Source organism: Lagopus leucura, unplaced genomic scaffold, assembly GCF_019238085.1.
Source record: "Lagopus leucura isolate 7727_CA_CO unplaced genomic scaffold, USGS_WTPT01 Super-Scaffold_100022, whole genome shotgun sequence".
In the NCBI taxonomy this organism is placed as follows: domain Eukaryota; kingdom Metazoa; phylum Chordata; class Aves; order Galliformes; family Phasianidae; genus Lagopus; species Lagopus leucura.
Window position 1 is genome coordinate 3,900,729 of NW_024962275.1, and position 15,150 is coordinate 3,915,878.

Sequence of the window (15,150 nt, forward strand, 5' to 3'; positions counted from 1 at the left end):
AAAATTGAGGTTTATAATAGAAGCACTGGCAAACCCTTAACTGCAGAGAAGCTACCAGGCGTTGCAACAATAATTGGGAAGGGAGGGAAAAAAAATCGCACTGTGTTTTTCAGTGCTTAGCTAAGAAATACAACAAGAGAGTTTATTGCTTGCAAAACACAGCTGCACTGCCTCAAATTGGATGGAAAAACGAACCCTGATAATTTATTACACCCCTAAAGTCACAAGAATGTACCCATAAATTACTTTTTTGGAGGGGGAGGGAAGTGGTACCAGTGTAGTCCGTTCTGCACAACCTACTTATTAGTATCATAATTTATTATTATTATGCCCTGCTGCAAATAGAGAGGCAGATAAAACTCAAATCTATTAAAACAACCGCTCCACTTTCTCTGAGCCACTGAGGGACACCATTCCAAAGGAAATGAGATAAATTACAAAGACGAATGGAGGAGTCTTGCATTGCAGCACACAGCTTGTATATATGCAAGAGCAGGAGGATAATTCAAGGAAAAAAGAATCGTGTTAAATTTCACCATTCAGGATTCAACACAGAGGGACTAGAATAACATCAAGCGGTCAATTAAATATTTGTAATGTATTGATCTTTTTTCTTTCAGAAGATCCTGTATGTTCACTCTGAATACCTGAATGTGTAAGTCTGAAATAACTGCCCTGCATCTATTCCAAATAACACTTGAGTCAACACGTATTTAAAAATAATTTTTATCCAGCTGCTTTGAGGAAGTGGATACCAACTGAGAAGTCTGAAAATGCTATCATTGGGATATAGCTATCCTTGTGGTAATGACTAATTGCAAGGCTGAAGGGAATTTAAGGTTGGTGGGAGAAACTGCTTTGAGATCCCAGAAGGACAAAGTGGCAGAACCAAAGATGAAGTTATAAAGCTCTCCACGTGCTTCAGATAATGGGTTTCAGAGAAGCCAGTAGGAATTTTGTGTTATTCTTCCCTCTCTTCATTTCCTACTGGGGTGTTTAGCTGGACCGGCAGTTCTTAATGGCGCGTTCCTCCTCCTGGCTATGTGGGTGCATTAGCAGAAACAATAATAGTACTGGGAGGTTATTGAGATTGAGCTCATTGCTTTCTTCAGGACAGACTGCTGTTGGGCTCTAACAAAGATGTTTGGTGCTTTTGGTCACAGTCATGAGGGTGTAGCAGACCCCTGATTCTGGATTTGGGAGTGACAGCTGCCATCTTTAAGGGGAGACCTAGCAGTAATCTTCCTGCATAGCCAATTTGCTTTTCAGTTCTGTCTTTAGAAAAACACAGTGATGCATATGTAATAAAAATTCACATTGAACTTTTCTAAGTATTGTAAGAGCTGTGGATATTCGGGTGGTTTTACTGTTATGAATGCTGGGGATCCTCAAAGAAAGAGTACAGGAGACACAAAGCCAGCAAAACCTCGATGGTCCACAACATAAACAAATTTAATGAGAAGAAAAGAGTCAGCAATCATTTCATCTTCCCTGCAAAGCCTGCTGCTATGATAAGGAAAACAACATCCAGGCCACGCAGCAAGACACCAAGACTTTGTGCTCTTGCTAAAGAGTGGGGGAACAGAAGGGATTGACAAAGGAAGGAAATGAGGCCACCTACTTGCTATGATACTGAAGATTTTCATCTTTGCAGACTGCTGGCGACATGCATCAATCTATACTTCAGATTATTACTTCTACACTCTTGCATGCTTGTAGCAACCGTGCGTTTCTAAGTCAGAATCAGCATGCTTTTCTCTGATCAACAGCTGCTTGTCTAATGGTGGAATATGAAAGACTTGCAGAACTGAAGCTTGGTGACTCGCTGCCTGTTGATGACCCTCAGTGCTGACCAAAAGTCAGAGGGTGATGCATGATTGAGGCAGTAGATGGGTGACGTTCCCCTGCCTATTGCACAAGTAGTAGGAATTCCTCTGCATCAATGACCTGTGGCTGTGTTTTCCAAGATTGGGTTTGGAAGAGCCGACCCCAGACTGTGCTTGGAGAAGGGACTTGCTTGGACAGGACGGCTAGGAATATGGAAAGCCTGACCTCAGAGCACCATTTTGTGTTGCTTTGTGAAGCACATTACTGTTGAAATCACATTACCAAGCAACTATTGCCCTTTTCAAGAGGGAAGAGGATGACAGGAGCCTAAGTGAAGCAAGGATAATGAAATTTAAAGTATTATGACACACATATATTTAATAGTACATCACATGTAAGGAAACAAGCACAAACAATCACAATATTGCAAGATGAACGCGGGTCCTACAATGTTAAATTTAGTGCCTTGTGATGGATGTTCCTTTGTTTGCAGGTTTTCTTTTTCTGTATACGTTATTTCTGTAGGATAAGCATCTTAGCGGCTGGAAGAAACATACAACTTTTTTATTTTCTAGCGCGTAATTTCTGTTTGATTCACAGCTAATAAATAGGTCATCTTGTACTTTCGAAATGCCAACATGCAGTAATTCAGGGAAATAGAGGCTCTACATTAAAAAGCTGTCAACCTTGGTGCAATTTTCCTGCACCCGGCGCTCCAGAAAGATACCTTGTCACTCATGGTTCAGCTCTGTTTTCCTGAAATATCTCTTCTTCTGCATAAATAATGAATATAGTTGCATGGAAATATCTGGCACAACGCCTGTTCTTCCTCCCACTCTAAGGAGCTGCGGTGCACATTCTGTATTTATTGGTTGATCTTCCCAACAAATCTTCCTGAAATCACAGGTGTGGTAATAGCAGGGCCCCCTCCCACCTGCAGGCAGGTGCTCTCAGCTGTGCTAATCACATCCCAGAACCACTGCCTTAAAATGATCTGCTGCTATTGAGCTACTTCCCCAAACAGAAAGGCTACGCATACAGAGAATAATATACATGCACAGAGAATAATTTTAAACACTTGTTCGCTTTCAGTCTCTTTCTACTTCTAATGTGTTATGGAACTCTTGCATAAAAAAGGTAGTGGGATGAAGCAGGGCCAGTCTGGGACAATGCTTTGAAGGGATTCCACTTTCAGAGATAATTTTCCAAAGTGAATTAGGCAGAAGTCTGCGCTATGTGTAATCCACCGTTGCTGTGAACAGATGAAGTTCCAAGGCAAAGGTTTAATCCTGCAGGTGTTACTCACATGAATGGTTTCTCCTGACCCCGAGTTTGACAATGTGGGGTGAGGAGGGGAAACGCTGTTTCAGTGAAAAAGTGGACTCAAACCATGACAAATTTGGCGGTGCCTTTTGTGTTCTGAAATCAATAGAGAGTTGAAACTGATAAGATGTCAACGCTGTAAAAATGGGAAAAGCAGGGTGTGCTAACCCCCTGTGAGCTGAGTTTTACAAGGGATAAAGCTACTGAATCCTCACAGTGAGGTCCAAAAGTAATTTAAATCTCTTCCCCTCTCTCTTTGCTCCCAATTTCCCCATCCCAGTTGTTGTTAGATGCATCAACTGAGAAGGACGGTTAGAGAGTGACACTAATAAGGAGGGCTCAGACTCACTAAGAGTCTTAAAAGGTTAGGTCATGGTGTGTTCTATTAAACAGAATATTAATTGAATTCTTGACATCTGAGGTGAACTGTGACATACTCATGGGATAAATATTGCATTTAACAGAGCATTATGACCTAAAGCTCTAAATACTACTGAGCATCGGTGCCAATCCTTCACAATAGATCTGAGCCTCAATCCTCAGGGTACGAATGCTCCCTTGGAGTTTTGGAAGATGAGCTTAAAAACAGATTTCACATTTCTTGTTTCTGTTCTCAGTTAAGTCCAAAATTGGTTCTTCCATCTCATGACATTCACACACTCAGGCTCAGTTGTTTGGTTATGGTTTGGTTCCATATAAGAAAATGCCCCCTTCTAAGGCCGTGCATTACAATCCTATTGGGCATGGTACAAGAAAGGTTGAAAGACAATATCTCTATCTCCACCCCTGCACCATAAAGGAGATTAAAACATTAAAAAGACCAATTAAAAATAGGGAATCTCATGGCAACATTTTCATTAACCCTCCCCAGTTCTTCTTTCTGTCTCATTAATCATCACAGGGAGAGGAAGGATCATTTTAATTAGCAGCATTGTAAAGCTTTATTTAAGGCAACTGCCCCTCCTGCTGCTCCCTGGATTACCCTGCTGGCTTATAAATACAATACCAAATCATTAACAGCCAAAAACAACACCACTGAAGGGTTTGGAAGAAAGATGATCCACTACGGTCAATGTTTAGGGCTCTTTAACAATGTCCTTTCTCCTTATTCAGGCATAATTCAAGCGTAATATTGGGCTTTATGAAACAACTCAATATCCTCTTACAGCAAAGCCCTTTCTAGCTGAGGATACCATGTGTTCAACTTTCTTCCCCTTTGTCTGCAAGACAGTGAAAGCACAGAGCCACATCTGATGGGATAGACATGGTAGATAGGATCACGGATTTTTCCAACATCCTAATTGAGAATTCCTTGTTAAATTCTCAAATTAAAAGGACTGCTGCACACTAACAGCCTTGCAGGAGGGAGGTGAGGGTCCAGACTGCTACTGAGGAGGCTGCGGGAGCATTTTAGGAAGAGGCTCCTGCAAGTGTTGCTTAAAAAGAATGTTAGAACACACGTTTCATAAAAAGAAATTGCTTTTTTCAATCATTACCTGCTGAGTTTCATCTTTTGGCAGAAGCACATCCAATCGGTGTGCTCTGTTAGGAAATGCTCTGCCAGTGTTTCCTCCCAGCTGTTTCCATGCCTGGGAGCGATCCCTAATTGTTCATCACTGTCCAGCAAAGGCAGCCCAGTCCTTCCCTTAGAGCAACCCATCAGATACATTTGGGAGTTCAAGTGCTCTGAGTACCCCACTGTGGAATTTTCAGCATCAGTCACGTTGGGACCACATTTAGTATTTGATTTTTCAAAGCTAGAACATCAAATGGCTGAAGTGAGCTGAAAGCCTGAGATGCCACCTTTTTCTCTGAGAGCCAAGGCCCACCAGCCCACAGAACACAAACTCCTAACATTCAAATCTGAAAACACAAAGCACAGTTTGTCTCCCACTGACAACCTTCGTGCATGCTTCAAAAGTATGCATATTCCTCAAGAAAGGCTAGGAGTACACGGCTTTAGCTACATCAACTGCTGGTTAAGTAATAAAAAAGACAGCACTGATGTCTTGCTGAATGATTAATGCATTGCTACACAGTTCATTTCATGTTAAGCCAAGATCTGTATCAGTGGTGGTTTGCAGGGAGAGATGCTATCTTGTATGGAAGTCACTGCTATGTGTCAGACTCTCATAAATGCAGTTTTGTAAATGAATTAAAAATAAGTGAAATACTTTGATTTCTTCTGTCTGGGAGCACTCAGCCCCTCTATACCTCTGCTCACCATGAGGGGCTCTGAAGACAAGGTTGGCAGCTCACAGAGCAGGGCTGCAGGCGCTGGATGCTCAGGGCAGAGCTGGGGCAGGTTACAGGCAGCAGTGCTGTGCCAGTGCTGGAGCTGAGGTTTCAGGCAATAGCAGCCTCCAGAGATCACAGATGCTAAATTCATTTAAAAACAGGCTGTGACGATAGCCTGAGTAACAGTCATTGTAAAAGTTTATGTACAAGTTGCTTTGTTTTCTATTTATAGCTGCACTGTATTTTTCTTATAATACATTTTTAATGACTTATAAGGCCTAGTTATTTATTCTGCAGAAGACAAATGCTTCCTCACCCTAATCGTGCCAGCAGAGGAGCAGCGTGGGAGCTGGGCGGGCAGGGGGACACAGCGGGGCCCTATGGAGCCCAGGGCATGGATGCAGTGTGCAGCTCCCCATAGAGGGGCTGCCTGCACAGAGGGCCTCTCCCAGGCCAGAGTACTTCCAAATGATTAATTATTCTATCTGCATGCAAAGGAGTCTCTTTCTGTGGTTATTTAGCTCTGCGTTTCCTAATCCCAAGCTAACCTTAATTAAAATAAAGAACAATCCCCAAACTTGCAGCGCCATGAATCCAACCCCTTCCATCTACGTGTTGAAAAGTTAAGCAGCATAAACAACAGAGCAAACAAAAGCAGAAGACAGAACACTTGGAAATGACAGTTTTCTGGATGGAACATAATTAATCTGCTAAACCATCACCCAAATGCTGATTGCCTCATGTTGACACTAACCAGAGTGTTATTAAGTCTACTGTGCTTCCTAAACTGTTACATATCCAATATTTTCTCTTGACTCTTTTTCATATTTAGATTAATAACTCTGTAATCACTTCATTAGCTTATTTAGATTATATCATTTTAGGAAATTATTGTTTAGATCAGTCTTGCCTTGTCCTTCCCATCTATCTGCGCCTTTCCAGAATTAAGTAATTTCTGTGGAAACCAATTAATTGCAACTCGACCGCTGTAATGGGGTCTGCTCTACAATGTGGCAGCATCTAATGGAGTTTTAATTTCCCCATGGTGAGTCAACGTTTGCTTAAAGAGAGAAGGCTGTCAGAGCAAACCACTGCCCCAAGACACGTGCAGCTCCTTCCAAGTCTGTGGGGTTGGAAAGGCATCTTGGGGCTGCTGCTGCTTTTGCTGTGGCTAAAATCCACAGAGAGTCGTAGAAGAGCATCTCAGTTCCCACTGCGGGCTCGGGTCTCCTGTGGGCTTGTAGAACAAGGACATTTAGCCCGGCGGGGCTTTCAGATTGCACCTCGTAACCTTGCAGGGATGCTGGGTGTAAAATGAACTTCATCACAGTTTGAAGGTTATGAGGTCTTTTCTTAACACGTGGTCTTCTGGAAAAAAGACATGTTTAAGTGTCCTGGGAGCTTGCTATGCCATTGCACCAGGGAGTCCTTGTCATGGAGCAGAGCCCACTGAGGTGGGGCTGCACAGAGCCTCTCCCCCAGGGAAGATGCTGTGCCGGTGCAACTTGCAACACACATGGGATGCAGGCAGCCAACAGAGAGCCAGGAACAGAGAGAACAGGATTCATAATGAGTTTTTCATTTTCATTAAGTTGGGCTGGTCAGAGCTTTTAGCACTACCAGAAGTTCCACTGGGGATACCCCAGAGAGGCAGAGCACCCAGCTACCCTGGAAACTCGGTGGGACCTGGCCCCTCCTCACCCAGACCACAGGCACCTGTCAACCTCAGCCCTCAGCCCCCGCTGCTGTTGGTTAATGGCTGCTCTGCTTGGCGAACGCTGACAAACTTTAAAGTCGCTCTGCCTTCCCCAATTTTCTGACAGCTTAAAAGATTTGAAGCAAAGCTACATTATGATGCAACCCATCTCAGCAGCATCTGATTAATAAAAAGGAGGCCACAGCCACCTGACAGCAGCCGGTGGTTATTTTTTATTTCTAAAACAAACGGGATGGGCTCAAACATTCATACATGTATTTTTGTTGTTGTTGTTGTTTAAATGTCTCATTTCCAGGTTTTTTGGAAGGGGGATCATGCAGGGAAATAAAGTTTTGCAATTCTTCTTCCCATAATAAGTCTGTCCAAAAATGATGCAGCTCATTCTGTTGAAAGATGGTTTCATTTTCTACTCAAAATTGGTATGAAAAATTTGCCTTGCCAAATGAACATTGTATACTGAACTTGTCAAATCCCCTCTCCTGACACAAATAAAAGATAACATTGGGTGGCAGCATGTAAAACAGCACTGACAAGACAGCTGGGATGGAAGCAAAGAAATACACATTTTTTTTTCCTAAGAAGGGGAGGGAGAGCTCCAGGTGAGCGAATGCTGTTGTGTTGCATCCAGCAATGCGTGGTCTAAAGACATAACAAGGCATTTCGGTGCGAGTTTTAAGCTGAACGTAAGCAATTCCATTTCTGATTAGCAAGATCGTGACAAAAGTTCTCCACTTTTTCAAGGCAACCCAGCGAGCTGCCAAGTGGCTGCTTGACAGAGGTGCTCGGTTCAAAGTTCACAGCTGCACTGTGCAGGCTGGGAGGGCTGCTTGCAGCACTGCTGAAAATTATTCCTATTATGTTTAAATACAAACAAAGTGATGGTGGCACTTTCATTCCATCTGCAGTCACATCATGGAAGTGATTTGTTTTTTTCCCCATTAAAACAGCTGATTGAAGGCTGTTAGCTATTTATCGGCCCAAAATTACATTTTTCCTCTCCTAGGGGCTGCCTCTGCTAAAAATCACCACAACTGCCTAGTTAGTAACAAGAAAAGACGACTAAAACTGCAGTTTCGGACGAGGGGGGAGGAATACAGGCATGAAACACAGATTGCACCTTCAAATCCCCAATGGCATCACGCTTCTTTGTTCTGCTAAGAAAAATTAACCTCAATCTCGGCTCAAGGTCCCCCGATTGATTATCATAGTCATTTAAATACTGTAATCTCATTTTCAGCATCAGGGAAAGGGAGCGAAAAGAAGAAAAAGAGAAAGAGGTGGGGAAGAGGGGAGAGAAGGAGAAAACAGAATAAATTATCTGACAAAAGGAAAAAGGGCCTTTCTGCTTACGGAGCCTATTTCAGATCCTTCCACTTGATTGGAAAAGTTGATGAAGTTTAAATGAAGCAGAATTAGAGGCTCAGGCCACTGAGTATTGACAGGGGCCCACGGAAGAATGTGCAATTCAATAGGCCCGATTTCTGTGGAAAACAGGGGAAAGGCCTAAATGGTATAATCTTCAATCAAATCTAACATCGACACTGACAAGGCAGGGTAATGAGATAGGCCAGATCAGGCATGTTGGTTAAAGAAATTAATCCCTCTTGCTGCACCAAGAGTTCAGCTTTGATGCCTATTGTACGGACCCCTGTCCCAGCCTATCTAAATGCTAACTAACCGCGAGTGTGATCTGGGACTGTGCTTTTCATTGCTGGGGCTAATCTGATCCCAATTTGATCTCCCTGATGGCGGAGGCAGGGCTGGCCGTGCGGAGCAGAGGGGCAGAGCGCAGCGCCGGCCGTGGCGGGGAGGCGAGGGGAAACTCGCATTTCAGCATCGCTCAGCGCCGTAACGCGCCGCAATTATTGGAGTCACAGCCGCCTCCGATCGGAGCCTGCGGGGAACCAGCAAAGGTGCGGCAGCCGTGAAGGTGATCTGAGGGGAGCAAGCGGAAAGGGAAGTTACAAAGCCGCTGCAAACAAAGGCGCTCGTCCACCTGGGCGGGCGGCCCGAACCTGCCATTCAAACCATCTTCATTTTCAGCTTAGTTTGCTCTTCGCTCTGCTCGCTTTCTGATTTTTCAGCCCGGCACTGACGCTATTGCTTTTAGTTGGGTTTCGCTGTGAGATTTTTAGGCACAAATCATTTGCAAAGATTTGCTTTAAAAATCCAAAATCAAATGAAAGCTGTTTGCCCCAGTAGAGAAATTTCTTAAAGGCTGTTGCAAGAAATCTGGCAATAGGGCCCCGCTTTCGCTTGTCCGCGTCCCTTCAAATAAACGCAAGTTGAAAAGTCATGATGTAATTTATTTTAAGTGTAAATGGTTAACAAAGATAATAACCTACAGAAATCAGGTTCTGTCTAATCTGTACCATGTGAGCAGCCAAGCAAGAACAAAACAATTCCTGCAAGATGACAAAGGCTTCTCAAATTCAGTAATTAAGCATGGGAGCATCTCTAGGAATTTGCACGGAAAGCAATCTGCCCTTGGGAAACTGTGGTGAAAAACTTGTAAACCTGGAACAGAAAACATTGTTCCCAGTGACCCCCGTTTGCTCTCTATGCTGCATAAAAAGAGGAGAAATGGTTTTAGCAAAGGTTTAGAAATGAAGAGCCTTCTGCCCTTCCTTTGGGAGCTCACCCAGCGCCCTCCTGTTCAGAAGGGTCCTTACTGAGCCTCCTCCGATTTCTCCTGTGTTCTTGGGACATTTGCTTGTGTCTTTTACAGAACAGGAGGGCTATTTGTTGCTGATGGGGTGAGGAGCTGAGAGTGCAGAGGAAATAAGGGCAGAGATGTTCCTGTGCTCCTACAAGTCCCCAGTGGGTCTGCAGTGCTGCCCTCAGGCCGGTGGGTTCAGCATCTCCAGAGGACAGCTTGTAGATCAGGGTGCGTTCTCAGGTCAGTGGTTCAAATGGGAGGACAGGATAAACTCTGAAAAGAACTGTGAGACATGTGCAGTTCTGAGCCTTGCGGATTATTACCACCCTTTCCCCTCTGTTTGACAGGGACTCAAATGTCCCTGACATTTTGCATGGTGTCCTGGATTTGAATTAGCCTGCAAATCATCTCCTGGCTTAGCATGGGTTGGGGCCAACACCATGAACGGGTGCTGGCTCTCTCCCAAAGTTTCTTAAACCTTCCAGACAATAAAGCCTGAGTTCCAGCTCCATCATAAAAATTTATTGCCTGACGCAGCTCTTGTTGCACTGTGAGTACGACAGCCTCATTTTATACGTGGACCCATTTGTGACCTTTTTTGTCATTTTATTTTTTCTTCTCATGTCTAACATCCTTTCTTCCTTTAGTTTAATCTCTGATTTTATATCAACAACAACTCATGCAAGAGGCTGTGCAGGCTTCCTTTGCTCCGGCAGCGCTGCTGTTAGGGTCATAATGCAACAATTCGGTCTAATGGTTATTATTTTGCAGGCTGACTTCAATAATGCACTTTTAAATCAAAGGGCCCTTTGAAGCTTTATTTCTATTGTATTAGACGGATAAACACAGAAGATTTTCACAAACATGAAAGGCATTCACCTTGTAATGTTTTGGGGCTTATTAGTCTCACCAATTTGCATTGTTTTGTTCACATCAAGGATCAAAATGCCCCTTTGCTTGTTTTTGCATCCTGCACGCCCATCTTTGTGCTGAGCAGCTACGGATGCCCCGCGCTGCTGCTGCCTCTCTGCCTACTGACTCACTGCTGTCTGTCTGCAGCCTGAATCCTGCCTTCAGACGCCCACCAGAAGAACCCACTATTTTCACCACTGCAGAATGTTTGCTCGCCTCTTGGAAACGCTGATTTATTTCAGTGTTGTCTGTGCAAAACGTGGGAGGGCGTTCAAGCTCGTGAGGAGTTTAATTTTTAGCGTACCAAACAATTCATTTAAAATCTTAAATGAGTTCATGCTGAGAAGAAAACCCTCAGAAGTCGGAGCATTGGCAAAACAAAGCTCGGAACCAAATCTAATGATTATTTGACTAACCAGCCCTTCGTTAGCTTATTTCTCTAATGAATTATTGAGCTGTACTGGGTAGACATTCCAGAATACATTGCAAAAGCACAATGCTGGCCTTAGACTGTGGAAATACAATAGTAAGAGTGATATAATAATAATAATAATAATATTAATAAGCGCACAGAACGCTGCATAAACACTAATTAATCCTCAGCGCCCCTGAGCAGCAAAGCACAGGATGCTCAGCACATGTAGCAAATTGAGGTAAACAGTATAATTAACAGCAAATAAAAGATGCTCTTATTCTGACCACAGCTCACAGCCCCTGTGGCTGCTCTCCTCTGCGTTCACCTGCAATGGACAAATTAGAACTGCTTCCCAACCAAGTTTGGAATAGGAGCAGTGAGTACAAACAGCTGAGAGCAATATTAGGAAAGGGAATGGTTCTTTAAATCAGCAAAGCTAACAACTGAGGGAAGTTATCTAAGTGACGGTAGAAGCTGCCTTGTGAACGGCAGCAATGCTGTCAGCAGCAACTCCTACCTCGGGGGGTTTCCTGGCTGCTCTCAGCCCATGTGGTGCTGCTGCTGTGGACCCCCAGGCACTGGGGTAGGAATGTGCCAAGGAGACAGAGCAGGACACCAGGAGCTGTGCTTTTTTGGCACGCTTTAGGGAGAGGGAATGGTTTTGCTCTGTCAGTCCCACCCATCGCGCACACACTGTGTGGTTTCTAATAGCTGTCACAGCTCTGAGCATCCAGCAATGGGTGTTATTTTTAGAGAAGCCTTCATTTTATCCGATTCTCTTCCAGCGTAGGTGAGCAGTCCTTGCACAAAGGTGGATGCGGATGAGGAAAGGAGTGTTGCATCATGATTGTGCCTCCTGGAAGGGCTGGGTGAGATAGGAGTACCTGGCCCCCTGCTATGCCCATGTGGGCTAAAGAAGCTGTGTGGACAGTGAGAGAAGGTCTAAGAAAAGAGTAAACTGGAGGTGAAAGGCTCAAAGGTTGAGTGCAATGTTCAGACTAGTCAAAGTTCTGTTACTGCCACAGTGTGGGTCTGTTAATAAAAGCCTGAACTCCAGAGTGCTGGGCAGCCTGTCTTTCAACAGCTACTGCTGCAAGAGTTTCTGATGCAGGCAGGTTGTTCCTTGAAGTCAGTATCCTTTTCCACACCATATCCTAGTCCACGCCTACTGATGTGTTGACAGTCAGACCTGATGATCTTAGTGGTCTTTTCCAGCCTTAATGGTCCTATGATTCTGTGTTTGTCTCTTGTGTAAGAAGAGCTTTTTTTTCTTCCATGGTGTGACACAATTTGATAAAATGCTGCTGCTTGTTTTCACAGCTGTCCTTTCTATGAATGTCTCCAGAAAAGAAGATGAGTTTGCAGTAATTCTCAGCAGTTCAGTGACAAGTCAGATGGCCAAGAAGTCACTTATGGTGTGGTTCAACAGGAGGTAAAGAGTGAAATCTGGTGAGTTGTTTCTGCCTTTACCCCTTGTGGCTGAAGAGCGAAGCTCAGGGAAATGAATCTTAAATGTTCTGGCACTTAGACCAGTAAAAAGAGCCTGGCACAACAGTTATCGTGTAAGTAACAAGATTTTAAAGCAAATATTGTAGATGTTAATAGCTCTGAAAAATTCTGTTACATCTGGTTCTCTTGCAGCCTTCATAACAGGGATTGAGACCTCCTGCAGCCTTTCCCATGGGTTTCCTGAGCCTCCTTGGAATTGCTGCTTCTGAAAAAGCTTTTCTTTTTGATACTGCAAGACTCAGTTTGGGCTCAAAAGTTGTTTCACAGAGAGCTGTTCCCAGACTCCACCTTTTTTTTGTCCCCCAAGTGCACTTCAGCTGGTAGGAGCATGCTTTGATGGGCAGGTTTCACAGCTGTGATTTCTCATTTACCTTCATGCAGCAGATGTGTGTGCTGCTATGGGCTGGTAAGGCGAGGACTTTGGCAGCTCTCTGTTGGGGCTGATTATGGTGTGCTGGAGGTTAAGTGTGGGGAAGTTGTTTCCTGCCTAGAGCTGGATTATTTTTGTATCACAGAGTAGTTTTCGAAAAGTCTTTACTAAGCAAAATGCTTTGCTAAGGCTTTTACTGGTAAAAACAAAGCAAGTAAAAATGCTGTGCTCAGATTTCTACTGGTATCACTAGATGAAATACTTTCCTCAGTTTTATACTGCAAGAAAACATATGTTGATTAACAAAATTAATTACTTGATTAATTAAAACCTACAATATATTCTACCGGAGAGTAATAGAGAACAACAGTTTCAGGGACTGAGTGCTGGTCAGAGTAAGACTGGGGAGCAAATGTCCCATCCATGACTCCTAGGCCTTGAGATCTTCTGTATTTGTTGCCCAGTGCATCTTAATGCCAGCTGCACATTCTGCAGTGCCCTCCCCTGGCTGCCAGAAGCACCTGTCCAAGTGACAGTTGTCTCAAAGCCTTTGTCCCTTCTTCGTGTCTTTGGCTTTCAGGTGTCACTGCAGGCCAATCCCTTCAGCATTGACTCCAAAGTACTGCACCTCCAGGGCTCCCCTGCAGGGAGAAGAGACCCATAACTGCAGCTGGAAGCATGGAGAAGGGATGTGGCAGAGAGCTGGGATGTGGGTATGCTACCATCAGCACCATCCCATCAGCATGGGACACACTGCACAGTTTGGCATTTGGTGGGGTATGACGTGACGTGGGATTGCACTGAGAAGGTGGGCAGCGGAGTTTGCTTTAAGGTAAATTACTGCTGACTCTGTGTGTGTGAAAGCATCTCTGTGCTAGAGAACTGCATCGGGTGGGTGCAAGTCTCTTTACATCCCTATGAGCTGGCTTACTGGGAAGGAAACCTTCTTGCAGAGAAACACTGAGAAAAGTTGTGTAGAATGCTAAAACATAAAAATTTATCACTACTATTCCTCAAAACTTTCTCAAATCTTATTTCACTTGACCAGATAGAAGTAATCAAGATTGAACCTTAATAAAGTGTTTAGGAGAATGAATCGTGATGACAAGTCAGACCAACCAATCCTTACAATTATGCCCTAACTATCAAACTCTTCTGCTTTATGTATCATCTAAAAACGTATTTGCTATCATGCTTCTCTACAATAAGGCAGATTTAGCACGGAGGGAGGGGGAAGACGCTGACTCTGTGCTGGTGGGTTTCTCTGCTTTCACACGCAAGCACGGTGCTCTGCTTGTGCTGTTTGCCCCACATCCTTCACAGGGAGGTCTTCAGGTGAGGACAGTCTTACCCCAGCTCCACTTCCAACCACAGATACAGGAGGGCTGACACAGGTTGTGCAGAGAGGCGGTGGTGCCTCGTGCCTGCAGACACCCGAGGGCAGGGGATGAGATGAGAGCATTGATGGAGCCCTGGGTGCCTCCGTTCATGGAGAGGGACCCGACGGCCTTTCAAGATCCCTTCCATCTCAAACGATTCTACGGTACCGCCGCTCCCAATCAATCTTAGAGGTTACAGAGAAAAAGAACTAACGTAGAAGGTCGGGATTTGAAAAGCTGCGCTTTGCTTTTACGCCGTATGGCAGAGCTCCGCCGCGCCGGGCAGCACCGGGACCAACCGCACCGACCGCAGGCAGGCCGGCGGGGCCGAGCGAGGCCGCAGTGCCACCCAGGGGGCGAGGGCTGCACTTCAGCCGCTGTGCCCGGGGAGCTCCGGCCGCGGAGCCGAGGGATGGGAGCGATCGGGAGCCGTGCGGCCGCGGGGCTCACCTTGAGGATGCGCGGGTTGCGCAGCATGCTGTCCCGGGCCACCCCCAGCCGCTCGTTCTCGCTGCCCGCTGCCACCTCCGCCAGGCTCAGGGGGTGCCGAGGGGGCCCCGCCATGCCGAGACCGCTGTTGCGGGGGCAACGGGTGAAAGAAAGGGGCAAAAAAAGAGCAGAAAGGGACGGGTTACGGCCCCGCTGCGCTGCGGGACCTCGGAGCAGTCCGGCACTGAGGGTGTGTGGGGGGTGCGGGGGCAGAACGGCGTCGCCCCGTCTCCTAGCAACCGCCACGCCGTGGGTGCGCCGCTGTGATGGTTCCGGGTCGGAACACTTCCGCCTGGCGGGGCGGAACGGGAA

At 45.3% G+C, this 15,150-nt stretch overlaps 1 protein-coding gene across 1 annotated transcript in view; it reads right to left on the bottom strand.

The window, feature by feature from the left end:
* CFAP77 (cilia and flagella associated protein 77) overlaps positions 1 to 14,913 on the bottom strand; it is a 51,357-nt gene extending 36,444 nt beyond the window's left edge. Inside the window, exon 1 of the mRNA XM_042879039.1 lies at positions 14,800 to 14,913. Coding sequence (XP_042734973.1) covers positions 14,800 to 14,913 — 114 coding nt within the window. The remainder of the gene's footprint in view (positions 1 to 14,799) is intronic.
* Between the last annotated feature and the right edge of the window lie 237 nt (positions 14,914 to 15,150).